Source organism: Lissotriton vulgaris, unplaced genomic scaffold (assembly GCF_964263255.1).
Source record: "Lissotriton vulgaris unplaced genomic scaffold, aLisVul1.2 SCAFFOLD_902, whole genome shotgun sequence".
NCBI lineage: Eukaryota > Metazoa > Chordata > Amphibia > Caudata > Salamandridae > Lissotriton > Lissotriton vulgaris.
Window position 1 is genome coordinate 335719 of NW_028240880.1, and position 18715 is coordinate 354433.

General features: G+C 44.8%; 1 protein-coding gene across 1 annotated transcript in view; it reads right to left on the minus strand.

Annotated features, from left to right (window-relative positions):
- LOC147672501 (ubiquitin carboxyl-terminal hydrolase 22-A-like) overlaps nt 1-18715 on the minus strand; it is a 377196-nt gene that overhangs the window by 300326 nt on the left and 58155 nt on the right. Inside the window, exon 2 of the mRNA XM_086947987.1 lies at nt 18297-18429. Within this exon, the coding sequence (XP_086804113.1) occupies nt 18297-18429 (133 nt within the window). The remainder of the gene's footprint in view (nt 1-18296; nt 18430-18715) is intronic.

Genomic DNA, 18715 nt, shown 5'->3' on the forward strand with positions numbered 1-18715 from the left:
AGTGCTTGTGTATTGGCTATACGCCAGCTATTCGCTGCCTGTGATGCTACTCTTTTGCCTGATGCATCTATTAACTTCGACTCTTTATCTGGTGGAGGAGCCTCTCCTGTAGATAATGAGTTTGCTCTTTTACGAGCGTTTGAGACCACCAGCGAGTCTAGAGGTACATGCCCTCTAATAAATATTGGGTCCTTTGGAGCCGCTTTGTATTTTTTATCAATTCTCGGGTTTAACACCCTGGCTCTCACTGGGTTTTCGAATATTTCCTCTGTGTGACTAAGAAGACCCTTTAACATAGGAAGAGTACCTGATGTTCTCTGTGCATTAGGTAGAGTCTCTAACAAGAAATCCTCTATTTGAGGTTCTGTGTGCATATCTAGTTTGTGATATTTTGCTGCCCTATTAATGAGCTGCACAAACCCTGTGTTATCAGGTGGTGAAGGCTTTGAGGGATATAGCTCTGGTTCGTTGTCCTCATCTGACCCTACATCATAATTTTCCCATGGGTCCTCCTCATCTGGGATAGTTTAGTCATCCCCCTGAGGTTCTCCCTCCCCTAGATCACTGTCTACATCTGACTGAGGTGTAGCTGGTCTTGGTGTGGAAGGTGTAGGAATATTTGGCCTATTGTGAGGAATAGGAGAAGAGGGTGTGACTCTAGGACGAGGAGAAGCAGGAGGAGTTATATTCGTCCCCATTGTTCTCTTTTTTGAAGGAAGAGGTTTATCTTCTGACTGTTCACTCTTTCTCTTCTTTGTGACCACTTTCCCAGTTTGTGGATCAATAAACAAGATCTTTTGTTTGGGATCTGTCTGTTGCTCCTGAATCGGTACCGAAGGTCCTGGTTCCGAGAGGTGCTTTTGTTTTCGATCGTCAGATCTTGTTGTTTTCGACACCGAATGCCTGCTCGATTCCGACCTTCTTGGTATCGAGTGTCTCTTGGGCGATAAGTCATATTTATGTTTCGACATGGAATGTTTCGATACCGAGCTCTCTTTTGCATGTAGCCTCGGTGCCGAAGTCGATGTCGCCCTTTTCTCGGATCCGACATGGTGGGAGTCCGAGTGTTTCGGTTTCGGTTTCGGTTTCGTTGCCGGGCCCGAGGGCGGGGCGTCGGAAACTTTTTTCAGCGGTTTGACCGGGCCCGAGGGCGGGGTTGTTACCGCACGGGGTCGGTTTTTCGGTAAGGGGACGTCGTCACTCACGGTTTGTTGATCGATGAGTTCTTCGGTCTCCGACTGGTCCCCTTCCGACCCCGACTGTTCTTCTTCTTCCTCGATTTGCTCGTCTCCGAACAACTCTGGGATCGCTTCCGCCTGCATTCTGGAAACCTCGTGTCTTCGAGCTCGCCGATTTCTAATCGTTAGCTTGGAGGCGAATGCTGCACAGGCTTCGCAGTCCCTGGATTCGTGTTCAGGCGATAGACAGAGGTTGCACACCTCGTGTAGGTCCTTGTGTGGGAACTTAGCACCACACGTTGGACATTTTTTTGAATGGAGTCCTTTCCATGGACTCCTGGCTTGACTGCGTCGAGAAAGGCCTCCTGTTCTTCGACGTAGATCCAAGTTTTTCTCTTCGATTTTTTATTTGCAACGCGTCGGAATGGAAATGAACGCGTTCGATAACAATACCGTCGAATTGGAAAGGGAATACGCGCCGATAAATCACTTTCTTCTGAAGTTGATCTGGAGCGTCTCGATCCTCATCCGAACCCGATGGCGGAAAAAAACAATCTAAGGATGGAGCCGATGCCCATGCGCACTACCAACCAAGGGAGGAGTCACCAAGATACAAAAGACTCTCCAAGAGAAAAACAAAGTGCAATCATCCGAGCCCAACACCAGATGGCGATCTATTCATAATGTACCATCTGCAGCCCATATGCCTCGAACACAATCTTCCTCTCTTTGGACTCGTGGCAACTTGAAACGCTCTGCTGCTCGGTCCATCAATTGATGGAAGCTTGCAATATCCACCGGAGAATCCCCTGACGTCACCTGAGATGGGGATGTGTCTGTGCCCGATAGTCATCCCACTCTGCCATCTGATCATCACCATCCACATCTGTAACTTCACCATCCTCTCGCTCAGGAGGGTTCTCGTCGTCATCATCAGGATACAAAGTTCAGTGAACCTGAATTGAAGTGTGTCTCTGACTGATAGCAGGCAGTGAAGGCTCTGGAAGAGCGGTAGACTGCTCCGTAATCGGGGTCAAAACAGATGGGACAGTAGACACTTGAGGTGATGGAGGGAAACGCCGATTATAGTCATCCAACATTTTGGAGGCTTGAAATAATTGAGAATGGCAACATCGCAGCTGGCATTTGAGTCTGAACCTCATCATGAAGGCCATACTGTTCCTCCTCATCATTACTGAAGTCCTGACACTTTATACTTAAATCTGATGGACTTTGAGCCTCTGTAAAAGCTTCATGCTCCTGCCCTTCAGACTCCTGATCTGAGTCCGTAGCGAACAAAGGAGAGGGTGGAAGAGGCATTCCCCTCTCTGGTAAAGTTGCGATCTGGTCCGATTTGCTGGAAAACAGCGGCAACAAGGGTAATGAGGCAAATGAAGATGGTTTCATTGTGACTACATCTTGCGATTTAGACGTCTACTATAATCCTTCCGTCAACGGAGCTTTCAGAGGCATAGACGGTGCAATGGTCTTTGCGGTCTTCTTCGTCGAAATCGCCATCGAAACCGTTGTCGATGAAGACATCGTCGATGGGGACATAGTCGACAGCAGTGGAGCCGTTGACGTAACCTTCATGGACGTCGACGGAGCCTTCCGTTTTATCTTCTTCGACGGGAAGGTAGTCGACAGGGCAGTAGTCGATGGAGCAGTCGGCGACGGGACAGACGACTTAACACTCGTCGACGGGACACCTGTCGACGGAACGCTAGTCGTTGAAGGCGTTGACGAAATCAACATCTTCAAACCTTTCGTCGACCGGACTGTCGACGACTGAGGTTTCTTCGTCGACGACGACGAAATTGGGATGATTGACGATAGAGCTGAGAATTACTCTAAGGGGCTGTCGACGATCCAGATGCAAGCGTCGTCGTTACCGTCGTCTTTGAACCAGAGACAGCAAATCTCGTCGACGGGACTGTAGACGACACCGTCAACGGAAAATCAGTTTTCTTCACAGAAAAACTGGAAGCAGATGCAGAAGGAGCTTGAGAGCCAGGTCTTGTGGGCCCAGAAGTGGTAGGAAGTGGTGAAGACACCGCAGAGGTCAAGGAGAGAGACATCCTCTTCTTTTTCAAAAATGGAGAAGGCACCTCCTGCACACTACCACTCTTAGAAGCTGCTTTAGAATGGCCGGAAATTAGACTTTCAGCATCAGAAAGTACATTGTCTTTATCCTTTAGCCTCTGAAGCCAGAGTAGTAAACTGCCTTCTCTGTCTTTTAAAGTCTTTGGGGAGAATGTTCTACAGAACTTACAGCTCCCTACCTCATGGTCAGGGTAAAGACAGTAAATACACTTACTGTGTGGTCCTCAGAAAAAAGTCTTAGCTTACCACAGGATGAACAAGCTCTGAAAAGAGACTTCTTACTTGTAGACATGTTGAGAAACAGGAAAAAACCTGAAGAGATGAGAAAAACTGAGCAGAGCTCAGGGAGACTCCTTACACACGACGTGCGGTAGAAAATCTGAGGTGCTGAGCTCTGAGGAGAATGTTCTAGAGGGCTGCTGTCGCCCGATTGGCTGCAGTTTGGACCAACATAATGACAAGGATAGGCTGCATATGGTCTTTTCCTTCTCCATGCATTCCTATGTAGAATTTTGGTTAGGCAGTTTATGCCTTCTCTAATATGTATTTCAGGTTTTTTTCTCATTATATATATATATATATATATATATATATAGTATTTATTGCTATTTTATTTACTGTGGGACTCCCACTCCGACGACGGGGAATATTCAAGCATGTGAATCTATGAAAGACGCCCCAATACTGGAGAATAAAGTATTTTGACTGACTGGATAATGGGAAGGAATTTAAACTTCTCTTTTTCAACAGTTGTAGTGCTGTAGCTCCACATACTGAAGACTCTTGCCAACAAGTGTTATGGTCAGACTTTCTCTTTTTTTCTTCTCAGTCCTGGTTTCAGGTACAAGCAGAAGGACTTGTAATCAGATCCACAAAACTAACTCACAATGCACAGGCACATAAAGAACAGCTTTAGATAAATATTTGCAACCATTTGGTTTGGAGTTGATGTGGTGTTAGGCTTAATATAACTTAAGAAATTAATTATAGAAAGCACTGGTCTGGGGCCAAAACAGTCTTTTGCCAGGAAGTCAAACAGAACATCGATTAAAATGTAATAACTCCAATGAGCACAACAGAGGTTTCAGACTTAGGCTAACAAGACTAGCCAAAGAAACACAAATGCCTGAGCACTCCAAGCAATGTCAAAACACAATCGGTTAAGTAAATGCAAGAAAAAGCAACGGGTAAGTCCCACGAAGGTTTTGGAGTTAATTTTCTCCCTTTAATAGGTCATCAGGTATAAGGAAAATACACAGCCAGCCGACACGTGTTTCGTTGTAGGTATACACAGATTTCCAACAACTCTTCAGGGCTGGAAAGGACACAAAATAGATGACCTAAGTTCACAACATACAGGTACATGTCAATCATGTTAACCACTGTACGTATCCCAAACTGTGCATGTTAACAGGACCCGATTTCGTGACATTTATTCTACAAGAGGCCCGTTTTATGTAATACTCCATTGTTTTTTACAATGCTGGAATTTTCTTGTTATTGATTACCTGTGGTATTCCCTTCGATGCCTAGGGGGTGATTATATATGTTGAATTCAGATACTTTAACTGGCTCGTCTATTTATTGTAACCCGCTTTTGAATGATTACAATAGCCCCTTTTTACTCATTTTTTAACCATCTCAAGATCTGAAGTATAACTTTAAGATAAATTCCAAAAACAAGTTAGTCATGTGGACTTTCATACAACCTAGTGAGACCTTTAACGTTTTTCTTTACAGCCTTACCAGGGGCCCCTTTTCTTTTACCGTCCTACTCTATATTGAACTCTGAAATTGGTTACCCTTCCGGGTTGGAATTATCACCGGAATTGGGGTAAGGGACTTCTGCACTACTGTCCTTTTTGAGACGGTTGCCCCTTTCTTTTGTAACCTTTATATTAATGCCCCTTCTCTTTTTCTTCCCTTCGCTCCAATTTTGTTTCTTTATATTTTTTCCATTTTTCCTTAATTTTGGTTGTGACTACTAGCCTTACAGACCTGGATACAGCCATTGAGGTACCAGAGTGTTCTTTTACTGTCACTAAAGTTCACTGTTATTGCACGATACACTTGTCACAACTATTATACTCCTGCTACGTCGTGTTACATTAATGTTTTTCCCAACAATCTCATATGTGTCATAATGATGTTATACATGACTTTTGCTCGGCATAACTTTACGTCGTTTCACTATGACTTCACCATACCATGTCAAAACGGAAGATTTAGTACATATTGTATAGTAATAAGGATCTCGTGTTTCGGTTCCACGCGTGTTGGGTGACGTTAGCTTAACATGCACAGTTTGGGATACGTACAGTGGTTAACATGATTGACATGTACCTGTATGTTGTGAACTTAGGTCATCTATTTGGTTTCCTTTCCAGCCCTGAAGAGTTGTAGGAAATCTGTGTATACCTACAACAAAACACGTGTCGGCTGGCTGTGTATTTTCCCTATACCTGATGACTTATTAAAGGGAGAAAATTAACTCCAAAACTTTCGTGCTTTCTTGCATTTACTTAACAAATTGTGTTTTGACTTTGCTTAGAATGCGCAGGAATTTGTGTTTCTTTGTGTCGGTGTGAATTGGTTTCACACAATAGACGAGGGGTTTAAGGGTCTCCCCTCACCTGCTTGCACCACGTAACTGACATTACACTAAGCACCAAATATTGCTTATATATTGCTAGAGCGCCAATTTTCCTGTATATTGAAAACCCGCTTCTTCTGCAAATTTAACAAGACTAGCCATTATGGATTGCACCTGCTTTTGTGAGCCCCCGGACTGGGAGGGGGGGGGGGGGGGGGCAGAACACTGGACAGATGTCGTTTTGGAACATTATAACATTATGATTGCTCTTAAGGGGGAAGAATCCAAGACTCTTACTGGGCCTCTGAAGTGCTTACAGTCCTGATCACCACAATAAATATGCCTGCGAAGTGGTCACAAACCTGGCCTGGCAGTTCTGGCCGGACTGTTCCCATGAGGAACATGGTCAAGACTGATTTGCATAAGGCTAGGTCCAAACTGGGGTGGCTTATGCATGAACACATTTTCCGATAGCCACAGAATGACCAAACCCTTAGATGCATCTGGCCCTTAGTGAGCATAACGATGATGGATTAAACTCAGATCTGTGACTGGGGTCAAGTGTCTGAAAAGTTTCAACACTCCGCCCATCATCTTATTGAGTTTGTTATGTTCGCCCTTAGTGGCCAGGTTATGCCCAGACGTGGGTTCCTTGCACACTTGGTCTCTGGATTCAAGCTAGCCTGGCTGATCAAGGATGAAACCCCGAAACCAGTCCCAGGATGCTCTTTGCCGGTCGAGGGAGGACCTCTCCTGGCAATTTGGGTGTACTGCTCCATGAGGAACAGGGTCAAGACTGATTTACATATGGCTGGGTCCAAACTGGGGTGGCTTAGTAAGCAGAAGAACAATGATTGATTAAACCCAGATCTGTGACTGGGCGAGAGTGTCTGAAAAGCTTAAGTACTCAGTCCATCTCTTATTGTGTATTCTGTCACAAACATCTGACAACAAAAAAAGCAGAAGCTAATTCCAGGAAACTTTGAAGGGGACAAGATTTGGAAGTACCACAGTGAAAATTCTTAAAAATGAAAGTAAAAAAGGTCTCTAAATCCTGACTTTTGTGAAGCCCCAAAAATTTGAAAGCAGTTCCACCAGGGCTAACTGCATATTTAATGGAGCCACTTCATCATATTCAGGAATACTGCTGTATGAATCTCGGATGGTACAGTACGTACTCTTGGAGAATTTTGGAATGCAGTTATCCGCCAGAAAAATGTTTTTTATTTCAGAACAATTAATGTACAGAAAGTAGTTTTCTCTTTGTAATCTCACGGACTTAAAGTGCAAGGCTCAGCTCTCATAACCATTTCCTCATCTGTGTACCAAATGTCTTGCCGTTCGAGGCATCAGATCTGAGATCAGTTCACTGTACTGCTACGGCATTAGGACAGATGTATGGATCCTTAGTAGCAGCTATACAATCAGATTTGTCGACACAGATGCTAGTAATCTGCTTAGACGCCAGCCTTCTTCCGCCTTCCACAATTTGGGATTCCTCAAAAAAACATCAGTATGACTAAAAAAAGTTCAGATCTTCCAAAAAAATTCTGTGGAACTTGCTGCTTTCACAGACGTGACAGCCGTGATAGACATTTTTTTCAGCCAGGTCCAGCTTTAGACTTTTCTTCTCCAGTGGAGCAGAATGCCAATGTAAAATGCCAATATAAGATTTGAGAAGACCACCACACAATGCCAATGCGTTCTGAAAAGGACTATACTCCAGGTCTTTTTCAGTGGTCTATACATTTTAAGTAAACAGATACAGATGGTGGCAGAAATCTTTCCAATGCCAGATCCAGAAGCTGTGTAAGGATTTGCATTAGTGATCTTGAATGTTGTGCATGGAATAAATCAGTTATTTTTGAATTGGTGGTCACACACGCACATACATACATCCTCACCCAACTCCCCCTGGGAACAGTCTAGCCCGAACTGCCAGGCCCTTTGTGGACCGGAAACTAGCATCCTGGGACAGGTTTTGGGGTATCAGCCAGGTTAGCTTGAATCCAGTGGCACAGGGAGCATGGGACCTACGTCTGGGCATACCCTTCCCACTTAGGATCACAAAAGCAAAAAGAACAAATGTTGGCCAGAATACTGAACAAATCAAACATTCACCCCTAGTCACAGATCTGGGTTTATACCATTTTGTTTTCTCAATAAGCCACCCCAGTTTGGACCAAGCCATTTGTACCTTCATCAGCAAAAGTAAAGCACACCAGCTCTATGCTACAGAGCTTTTTTCAGTTACTTGCAAATACATGAATTACCACTTTGATTATAAACAGCTTACATCTATGGAACTGAATGAAAAATCTGTGTGGCAAATCTTCGAAGAAACATAAATGTTAATGTTAGGCTAATTACTGTACGCTGCAAGAAAGATCTATACAGGCTAACAAATCTCCAGCAGATTTCAGAGGGTACTAGTGTAGCCTTCAAATATGCATACACCTCTTTAAGTAGATGTGTCCCTACGCTCTGACACCTGGCTATAGATAACAGAACAAATACACTTGTAATCTTAAATCATCTGACCAAAACATTAGCTTAGCAGCACCTTTCAACCTCCCCTTGGACTTGTGGCCCTAGTCACTGGTTGTTTTTTCAAGGGAACAAGACTGGATTACAATCAGATTTCAGCTACCTACTAAACCACCCTCACTTTTGACACTACTCATGAGTCTCTGTAAGCAACCCTAATTTCTTCACTTACATGGTAGCCAAAAAAAAAAAAAAAAAAAAAGTTGTTACCAATGTTCAGGGAACTAAAATGCAAATTCTTAGTAAAGTTTTTTTACTGTCATATTACCAAGCCTCAGCCATCAAAAAGAGAAAAAGCTTGAGGTCAGGATACACTTTCCCATAAGGAGCATTAACTACTGCAGGTCAAGACGGTACACTACATATTTCAGTGAAGGGGTCTTCTTACAGTGTCTTTTTTGGCCACGTTGCACTACCACGTCAAAAGTCTGTATTGCCTTAAACATCTCTAGGATGCCGGTTTGAAATATAGAGGTTTGACTCATTCATCACTTGAGAAGCTTTATGTTAAGGTTTCTGTGGAAAAAACAGCTGATAGTGTGGAGTAGGGGGATGTAGGCCAAGCTTGAATTTGTTCAGGTGCCACATCAAGGATAGATTCTACCTGAATGCATTAGAACATTTTTATTTTTTACAAAATCAAACCTGGGTCAAATGAAATGACAAGCTAAGCTCCGGCAAGCATACCCACCTCACCCTAGAGCAGAGGTCTTCAAACTTTTTGATGCCGAGACCCCTTTGTAAAACCTTTTTAGGCGTAAGGACCCCCTTCCGACAAAAGTTTCTAGAAACTGGTACTCCTCATCATCAACAACTATCAACAACCATAAATGCGCCTGTGAGACCTCATCACATACATACATCCATCCATCATTCGTCCACCCACACTTTCACACATCCATCCATCCATCCTTCATCCATCCATCCACCCTTTCATCCTTCCAACCATCTATCCTTCACCTGTTCACCCTTTCATCCTTCCATCCATCCATCCATACATTAATCCTTCATCCATCCACCCTTTCATCCTTCCATCCATACAGCCATCCTTCATCCACTCACCCTTTCATCTATCCATCCATTCACCCATTCACCCATCATTCATCCACCCACCTTTGCACACATCCATCCATCCTTCATACATGCAACCTTTTATCCATCGATACATCCATCCTTCATCCATCCACCCTTTCATCTTTCCATCCATCTATCCTTCACCCGTTCACCCTTTCATCCTTCCATCCATACATTAATCCTTCACCCGTTCACCCTTTCATCCTTCCATCCATACATTAATCCTTCATCCATCCACCATTTCATCCTTCCATCCATACAGCCATCCTTCATCCACCCACCCTTTCATCTATCCATCCATTCACCCACCTTTTCACACATCCATCCATCATTTATCCATGCAACCTTTTATCCATCCTTCATCTACCTTTTCATCAATCCATCCATCCATCCATCCTTCATTCGTCCACCCTTTTGTCCATCCATCCTTCATCCATCCATCCATCCATCCTTCCACCCTTTCATCCATCCATCCATCATTCATCCACCCACCCACCTTTTCACACATCCATTCATCCTTCATACATGCAACCTTTTATCCATCCATACATCCATCCTTCATCCACCTACCCTTTCATCCTTCCTTCCATCCATCCATCCATCCATCCATCCATCCATCCATCCATCCTTCCATCCTTCCATCCTTCCATCCTTCCATCCTTCCATCCTTCATCCATCCGCCCTTTCATCCTTCCATCCATCCATACAGCCATCCACCCTTTCATCCATACATTCATCCTTCATCCATCCACCCTTTCATCCATCCATCCATCCATCCATTCATTCATCATTCATTCACCCACCTTTTCTGTGCCTCTCTCATGGGGGTTGGTCAGTATCTCTGTGTCGTCTTCCTTCTTCCTCTCTCATGGGGGCATCTCTGTGCCTCCCTGCTGGGGGTGGGGGTGGGGGGTTGGCAGACAGTCTGTTCTTCATGGTGAGATGTTGTTACAGCCTATCGGGCATATTTCTCCTGCACAGGCACCAGGTATGAGGGCTCGTGGGACTTGAACCAATGAGGACCTTTCACGTGCTTTACTGGCGGGACCCACCGCTCCAGGCGCGCAACGCCCTTTGAACTCAAAGGGCTACAGCCTCCTCCCCCAGCCACCCCACCCCACCCCTCCCAACCCCTCGTGTATGTGAGCCGGCTGAAACCACTTCACTGGACACACACAAAGCCACACCCAAGTACTTCACAGGTCTTTAAAAGACCTTTTACTTGTTAATGAGGCTTTGATTTTTTTCACCCCTCTGTGTGAATTAGGCCTCCATCAGCCCAGCGCCACTAAGGCAAACTGACAGAATCTGTTCTGCGACCCCCTTCCCAGGACTCCACGACCCCCCTGGGGGTCGGGCCCCACAGATTAAAGACCTCTGCCCTAGAGCAACCAGCCTTGTTGACCCCGATCCCTGCTCCAGTTGTCTCCAATCACCCTGGTCGGCTTGAGATGATAGATAGGGAGACTCCCAGTCTATTCTTGGTGAAGTGGCTACCCACTGCGAACGCAGATACAGGCTGACGCCTGACTGCCTTTTAACTGCAGCACCGGCAGCCATTACCGCCATGGTGCAGCTCATGCAAGAAAGCCTTGATTGCTAGACTGTACCCGAGGCATTACCGACGCTGGCCTCTACCTAGTCACCGTATATTGATACCCCACTGTTGATTGTCCCGAGGTGTGGCCAGGTTCCTTTCTGGTGGAATCTACATTTGCTGCTGGGTTGACCTGCTTCATGGTGCCCTGAAGGGACCCAAATGCCATTTTTGTGGGCAATATTAAGACCATACGATATTGCGCCTGCACTTATTTACCTATCTTTGGGCGAACACTAGGCATCTTCTAGACACAGTGGATGAGGAGAAATGTTTCTGTGGACTTCCTGACTAACCTGCTCTTCTTGAAGGAGGTGCCCTCTACCAAAGAACCGATTTACGAGATGCTCTGCCTACTCCCTGTACCTGCCATGACCCATGGAACTCTTACAGGGACCCTTCTTTGTTCACGTTCCTTGTGACACCAGATGTAAGACCACTGCAGAAGTACACTCTGCAGTCGCACACTGCCACCTTTTACAAGGGGATGGAGGTCTCGGACTCCAGGATACAGTCTTGACTTGATGGAATCCAGGATTGGGGCATGAAAATTTGCACATAAAAACAAAAAATTTCAGATTTGGAGGACAGAAGCAAGAGAGATAATGTAAGAATCACTGGGCTACAAGAGAAATTGGAGTGCATTGCTAACACATTCATTTGCCAGGCTCCTGCACCACACTTTTGGCCTATTAGAAATTCAAAAGGACCAAAGAATTCACTTTGCACTTCATCCAATTCGATGCTCCAATCCACCCTAGTGTGTTTCTTGCAGCACTGGAAGGCCGATCAGGTAATCGACACAGGCCATATGTCCATGAGGAACAGGAAATGTAGATCTCAGCAGACTTCTCCTTGACAACATTAAGTGAAAGAAATTCTTGGCCCTACGGCCCGACTTAATCAGCAAGATATTTGACATGGGCTACTAGAGCCCACCACAAAGACTACTACTGTCATGGTCAGACACAGTAATTCAATAATCACGATGCTGTGGAATCCTGGTTGGATTTGATGGACGCAACACCAATGGACACCAGGAAAGTTCCATTCTCACACTAGCACGCTTCATCATGGGCTTCTCCTTCAGCTGATGATAGCGGAGATGTTGTCACCTTGACCAAGTGACTCAAGTGCCCAGCAAGAGACGTACCATCCCAGGACTCATCCACAACGGAGAGATAAATCTAGATCCCTGCGAAGATCTTAGCTGCTCACATGGAGTGGGACTTTAAGAACTGTAGCCACAACTCTTCCTTGCCTATGTGTCTCCATTCTGATGTCCTCTTTACTGTGTGCATGATGAGGTGATCTTTGTTGCCTTTTTCCGGCCCTGTGGCATCTTAGTAAGCTATATGAATTTCCGCTCGCTGTGCTACTTTATCATTGGACGGTCCTGGTTCCTTTCCGCTGTTAACTGGTTTTTCTTTAAGCTCTTTTGGGGCGGTCTTGCTAGCATACTCACTATTTTTCACTTTCTGTGCCTTGTAGACAATGTATCTAAACAACCCAATCCAAGTTATTACAGCTCTGGGCTAGTGGTAGGTAGGCTTTTCAACCCCAAGGCTATAGGTATGGGTTGGATTTTGCGTTTGGGTTGTGTAGGTCACACAGTCGATTTCTCCTTATTCCTATACCCACAATCCCTACCTAGTTAAAGGCTTACTCCTCTTCACCCAGTCACTTGTATCCTACACAGATACATGCCCTTTACTAGGGCTCCTCTCCAGGGTCTCATTGACACAGCAGTTGCACCAATTCCCCTGATTGTGGTAAGATCACAGAGTTGCCTCTCAATGTAAATGGCACAACTTATTTCATAAAAGAGAAAAAGATCTTCATTAACTTAAATATCCAGAGACCAGACATAGCTCTAATTCAGGAGACCCATTTGACATAGACTGAACATGAGAAGCTTTGACCGGATTGGGTGAGTACGGTTACCTACACTAACAAGGCTTAAGTTCGGAAATGTCCCTTGCCACAAAGGGTGCTGTGGCGATTTTGCTCCACAAATCCATAGAAGCCAGAGTCATATTTACCTGGAGAGACACTGAAGGCCATTTTGTCTATGCAAAATCTGAAATGTTGATTATAGGAATTGTGTCCCGGTTGGCCTAAAGATACTTTTTCTGACTAGCTTGTCTGGACATCATTCCTTTGATTTCTTCTAAGTTCTCCTGGGAGGAGATTAGAACGTTCTGCCTAACCCGCACCTGGACCACTCTAAAACCGCCACTGATCCACATCACAAAACATGTCCTACAGGATCTCATATCAGATCATGCACTGGTGGAACCAGGACGCTAGACGTACCCACTCAGACCGGGATTACACTTTTAAGACTTTTTTTTCATTGTACTAGGCCAAGGATGGATTATTTTCTCTGCACAGCACCCTTAACCTGACATCTGACTGCATCATCACCAAAAACACCTCCGATTAAGATCGGATCCTCATTGACAAAGATCTTGCCACGCTTAGACGCAGACTTTCAAATGAATGACAAATATGGGTGGTAACAGGAGAGACTGCGCTGGTCTTCAAGTTTAGAGGAAAATACTGAAATCCTCTACTATACACATATGCTCTGGGAGGCAGGGAAGGCCGGTCTTCGGGGCGACATGATAATGTCTCAGCAGCCTACAAGTACCATGTGGAAACAGAGGGATAACTTGGATGATACGGACAGGCATCTACTCAAGAATATAACTCCCACCACAACCCAAATGTCTTCTGAGACCTTCTAAAAACAGGCCATCGACTAACTGTACACCTTGTAAGCAGAATGGACCATTTTCTGCCTAAAACAACCGCATTATGAACGTAAAGAAGCCAGAAGGCTTTAGGCAGCCCAAATAAAAAAAGCAGAGTCTATCAGGGCTAATCCTGCACTTAATGAGGACCATGGACACCGGCTAACATTTTGAATGAACTTACGATGTTTTATTAATGCCTTTATACTACAGACACACTTGACACTGAACATTTAACCCACACTTTTCTCATCCGCATCACACTTCCAGTAAAAGCCTCCGAACACTCAGACTTTGGGAGGAGAGCTCACTAGCAAGGAAAATTGCACAAGTAATTGATGGGATGGCCACTTCTAAGACACTGGGAGTTGATGGGTTGCCAATCTAATTCTATAAGATAACTAAGCTCACAGAGTCTCAGAAAAACTATATAGAGAAATTCCAGATCCCTATTACTATTCCTTGTAGTTCCACAGGGCAAACATCTCCCTTATACCGAAACTGGGACGTGACCCACCCACTCTTCTGTGCCAACTACATGCTCATATCCTTTATAAATTGGATATAAAAATTATGGCAAAGGTACTCGCCAATTACATCAAGAAATGTATACCCTCTCTTCTCTAGCCACTGCAAGTGGGTTTTGTCCTCGGATGCTCCTCTGCCGATGGCCTCCAGACCTTTTTGCATTTGCTGTAGCATGTTAAAGAGGAGAAAATGCAGATTTCATTGGACGCAGGGGAGGCATTTGATCATATGGAATGGGCCTATTCATTTCACCTGATGGGCTTAGGTAGTGCCTTCATTAATAAACCGATGGCTCTAGACCTTTAACACAACATGTCTCATGTGGAGGCTTCGACTTTTCATACTTTACTATTAAACTAGGAACTAGCCAGGGATTGTCCCCTTTTCCCCCTGCAATTTCTTTTAGAGCCCCTTATCACTGCCTTACACACCTTCCCCAATATTCAAGGCATACATACCACAGTGGGTGAGCATAAAACCATTTTTTTACACGGATTACATTTTAGTCACCTTCTTGACCCCCACTACCTAGATACCTGCTCTTATTCGGTGATGCAGAGCTAATCCTCTCACTGACATTACTTCCTGAGTTGCTATTGGTGACTCACTTTTTCCGTGAAAACAGTCCAGTATTAAATACCTGGGCGTCTCTTAACCCCAGCTTGGCCAACATAAGGGACAACATGCATTCCCTGCTTGGTTGGATACAAATAGAATTTGACTTTTGAGTCAATTTCCAATTATTCATGTGGGGCAGTCCAAATCATGAAAATGAAGGAGTAGTTTCTGTCCTGTAACTCCAGTTCTGTAGAGCGGGTATCTCGGTTATAGTCATAATCTAGTGAATAGTCCCGCCCATGTGCGTGGACCCCGGCAATCAAAAATAATCTCTTAAGTTGTCAAAATAATGCAGAAACTGCAAAGACACTTAAGAGAGAATTTAAAGACAAATAATGCAGCCTATATCCACAGGCTACACTGTCCAGTACTTCAACTAGAAATTCCACCAAAAAAACACCACACATAAAACAGCCTGCAGTTTCTACCATAGAGAAACTTGCCTCCCCCAGTCAAAGACTCTGGAATAATAGAGAGGAAGGTAGGGACAGACAAGCCCCATAGGCTGCCATTATGTGGCTTAAATAGGATACTGTGCCTTTAAGAGAACTTTCCAGAACTTCTCCCAGTATCCCAGAATGCATAGCAGGTCCCTCTACTTTCAGTTCTTTTTTCCGGCTCCTGCTTACAGGACCCTGGCATTGAGCTCTCCCTTTTTCAAGGGTTTATTGGAATTGTTTTTGCACTTTTGAATTCTAAAAAGTGTTGCAGTTTACTTCTTGGTGTTCTCTTCTCCTTTTTGTGCTGTTTTAGGCGTTTTGGGGCTCTAAAATGCCTGGCCTTTTTGTTAAGTGCCCAGCATGTGAGAGGAAGAAGGCCAAGAGTGACCCCCATGATGTCTGCATCGTGTGCCTTCCAGAAGATCATGTCCCTGAGGATTGTGTCATCTGCCAGCAGCTTTCTGCTCGGACTCTGAGGGACAGATTGAAGATCAGGCTGGCTGGCCTGGAGGATAGGCGTCTGCGGGCTGCAGGTGGGTCTGGGCAGCCTGGGAAGGTTCCCTCTGCTGAGGCCCCTGGGGGGCTCCCCGGGGGCAGGAAGTCCAGCAAACGGTCCCATTCACCGTCGATGGCATCGACGACGACGTCGAGAGGGATGACGAAGGCGTGCTCCCCTTCTCCCCGGGGCTCCGGGTCGAGACGGCGTGGCGGCTCGACGAAGGAGAAGCCGACGTCGAAGCCACCGTCGACGTCATAGTCTTCGTCGAGATCTTCCTACCGACGCCGAAGGCAAAGTGACGTGCATCGGCGCTCGCCGAAGCGGCACCGACGCTCGCCGTCGAGGCGGCACCGTCGATCGCCGTCGAGGCGACACCGCCGATAGACGTCGAGGGGCTCCTCGACGTCGGGAACATCAAGACGACGGCGGCGTTCGTCGTCGAAGACGGGACGCTCGACGTCGAGAGGGCGACGTGCGACGTCGCGAAAGAGGAGGTCGACGTCGAGGAGTCGACGGTCGACGCAGAGGAGACGACGGTCGACGCCGAGGAGAAGAGGGTCGACGCCGAGGAGAAGAGGGTCGACGCCGAGGAGACGGCGATCGACGCCGGAGTCCAGGAAGCGTCGTTCGACGCCGGAGAAGCGTCGCTCTGCATCCAGCAGACAGCGGTCAGCGTCTAGGAGTCGGTCAACCTCTCCAAAAAGGCGCAAGAGGGATTCTAGTCCCAGAAGTCACGCTGCTTCCAGTGGAGGACGCAAGAGGATCAAAAAATGGTAGATCAAAAAAGAAAGTGTTTTGCAATCACAAGGTTCAGACACACTCAGATGTCAATGGCGAAAATAAGAAATACAAAAACAGCACCAAGCCAGTGGAAAATTATAAAGTATGAGCAACAAATAAGAAGAAAAAGCCCCTTGACAAGGGAGGCTACTAAATTTACTTTAATAAGATCCCCTTGTATACCAGAGGAATTGTTTCAACAGCATTGAAGACCATTCAAGATTGAATGGTAAGGAGATAAGACACAAATCGTATGTCAGATAACCATTGCTCACTTAATTTTAAAATAAGTGAGGCCAAGATAGGTTCTCTTTGCGTGCAATTAATGAAATCATACTAGACTCAAAAAGTTGCAGACATTATATGAAGTCAAAGCGGGTGCTCCATCAAAACTAGGATAAAACACACACCTCCTGGGAGGAGGAGACAAAAAGATGAATGGAATCACCATACAGTTGGGGCTAAGAGCTGCCCAAATGTCTGAATTATGGAGATAATACGGTTAGGATAGGCTATCAAAAACAAATAGTTGTCACTATCGGGATAAATCTATTCCTCAGTCGTGCATCCACTCAGTCAAGAATGCGAGCTGAAGTCCTAATAGATAACTGCATCAATCACGGAGGTGCCTTTATCTGTTCTTCACTTTGTGTGTTATAAAGAAGGTCAGAAGAGCAGACTGAGAGCGGCACAGCTCAACCTACATAAGACTAAACAGGTGTTAAAAAGATGGTGCAATGCTGCAAGATGGCGGAGGACCAGGGACGAGTCCATACTCCTAGTTCCCAATGTTCAAATGTTCTGCTTTCTAGATGAGAATAATGGCTAGGTACGAGAAGGTACAAATATTACAAGTATCAAAGAACCAGTAATTCATCCTGCTCCCTCCAATGCAGTTGAAGGAACCAGACCAAACTATTTCACTATCACCGAGTAGTTTACTATTGCAGAGTATTTCTTTATGCCAAGAGCAACATTAAAGAGCCATGTAGCAACCACCAAGTCAGTGGCAGAGGCCTTTGCTTGCATTACTATTAGACCTTCTAAGTAGGTCTATCACTCTGTGAGCTCTGCTTAACAACCAAGTCAGATGCAAAAGAGCAGACTCCTTTGCAATCCATATACATAGAAATCAGACAATACAGTTTAAATGTTTTTAGAAGAGGAACTGCAACTCAATATTCATTGATCTAGAGCATCTCTCTGCTTTGATCAAAAGCAAACAAAATACAACTGGATCGGGAAAAGGCAGGTCACCAGTCCAAAAGAAGTCGCTTGGAATGCAAAGAGCACTTATCAGACTGTAAGGGAGAAGCAATTTTGGGGAAACCGTGAGACTCCAGAGTGGCAGCTTGTAATGGTAACAATTTTTTTTTTAACACCACTTTAATAACGTTTTTTGTCCTGCAGTCAAACGGAGAAAGCTCCTAATTAGTTGTAATGAAGAAACTGCACATAAGAGTACTCGTATTGAAGATTACCTTGTGTTGTGGGTTGCTTTGTTACAGGGCTTACAGAATTTCATAAAACATTTTTAAAAGCTTAATTTAACAATGGTTAAAGAGCTGAAAAAGATGCCTTACCTAAATTATGTCGTTTTGCTTTTGCGTGCTCGTGGATATGTTTCTTTGTAAAACAGCCAAAAAAGACACAGTAGAGGCAAGAGTGAAGTCTGTTCAAGTGGGCACCGCACATGTGACAAATGCAAGACTTAGCCTGAAATAACAGTAAAAATGTATTTTGTTATTAAACATCAGCTATCATGCATCTCTTCATGGCATTACATAACTAATGTCCCTAAGGGTCCTTATGGCATGCAAATAAACAAGATTACCATCTTTCAAACAAAACTACTTAAGGTCACTGCACTGGATACAGGAAAACATTTAAAAAGCAATGGTTAACTGTTTACGTGAGGGTATTTAACCAATACACACCACCTGATTTAGAATCATAGTTTAAAATTAACAAAACACCAAAAATCTCTTCAGATGAAAAAAAG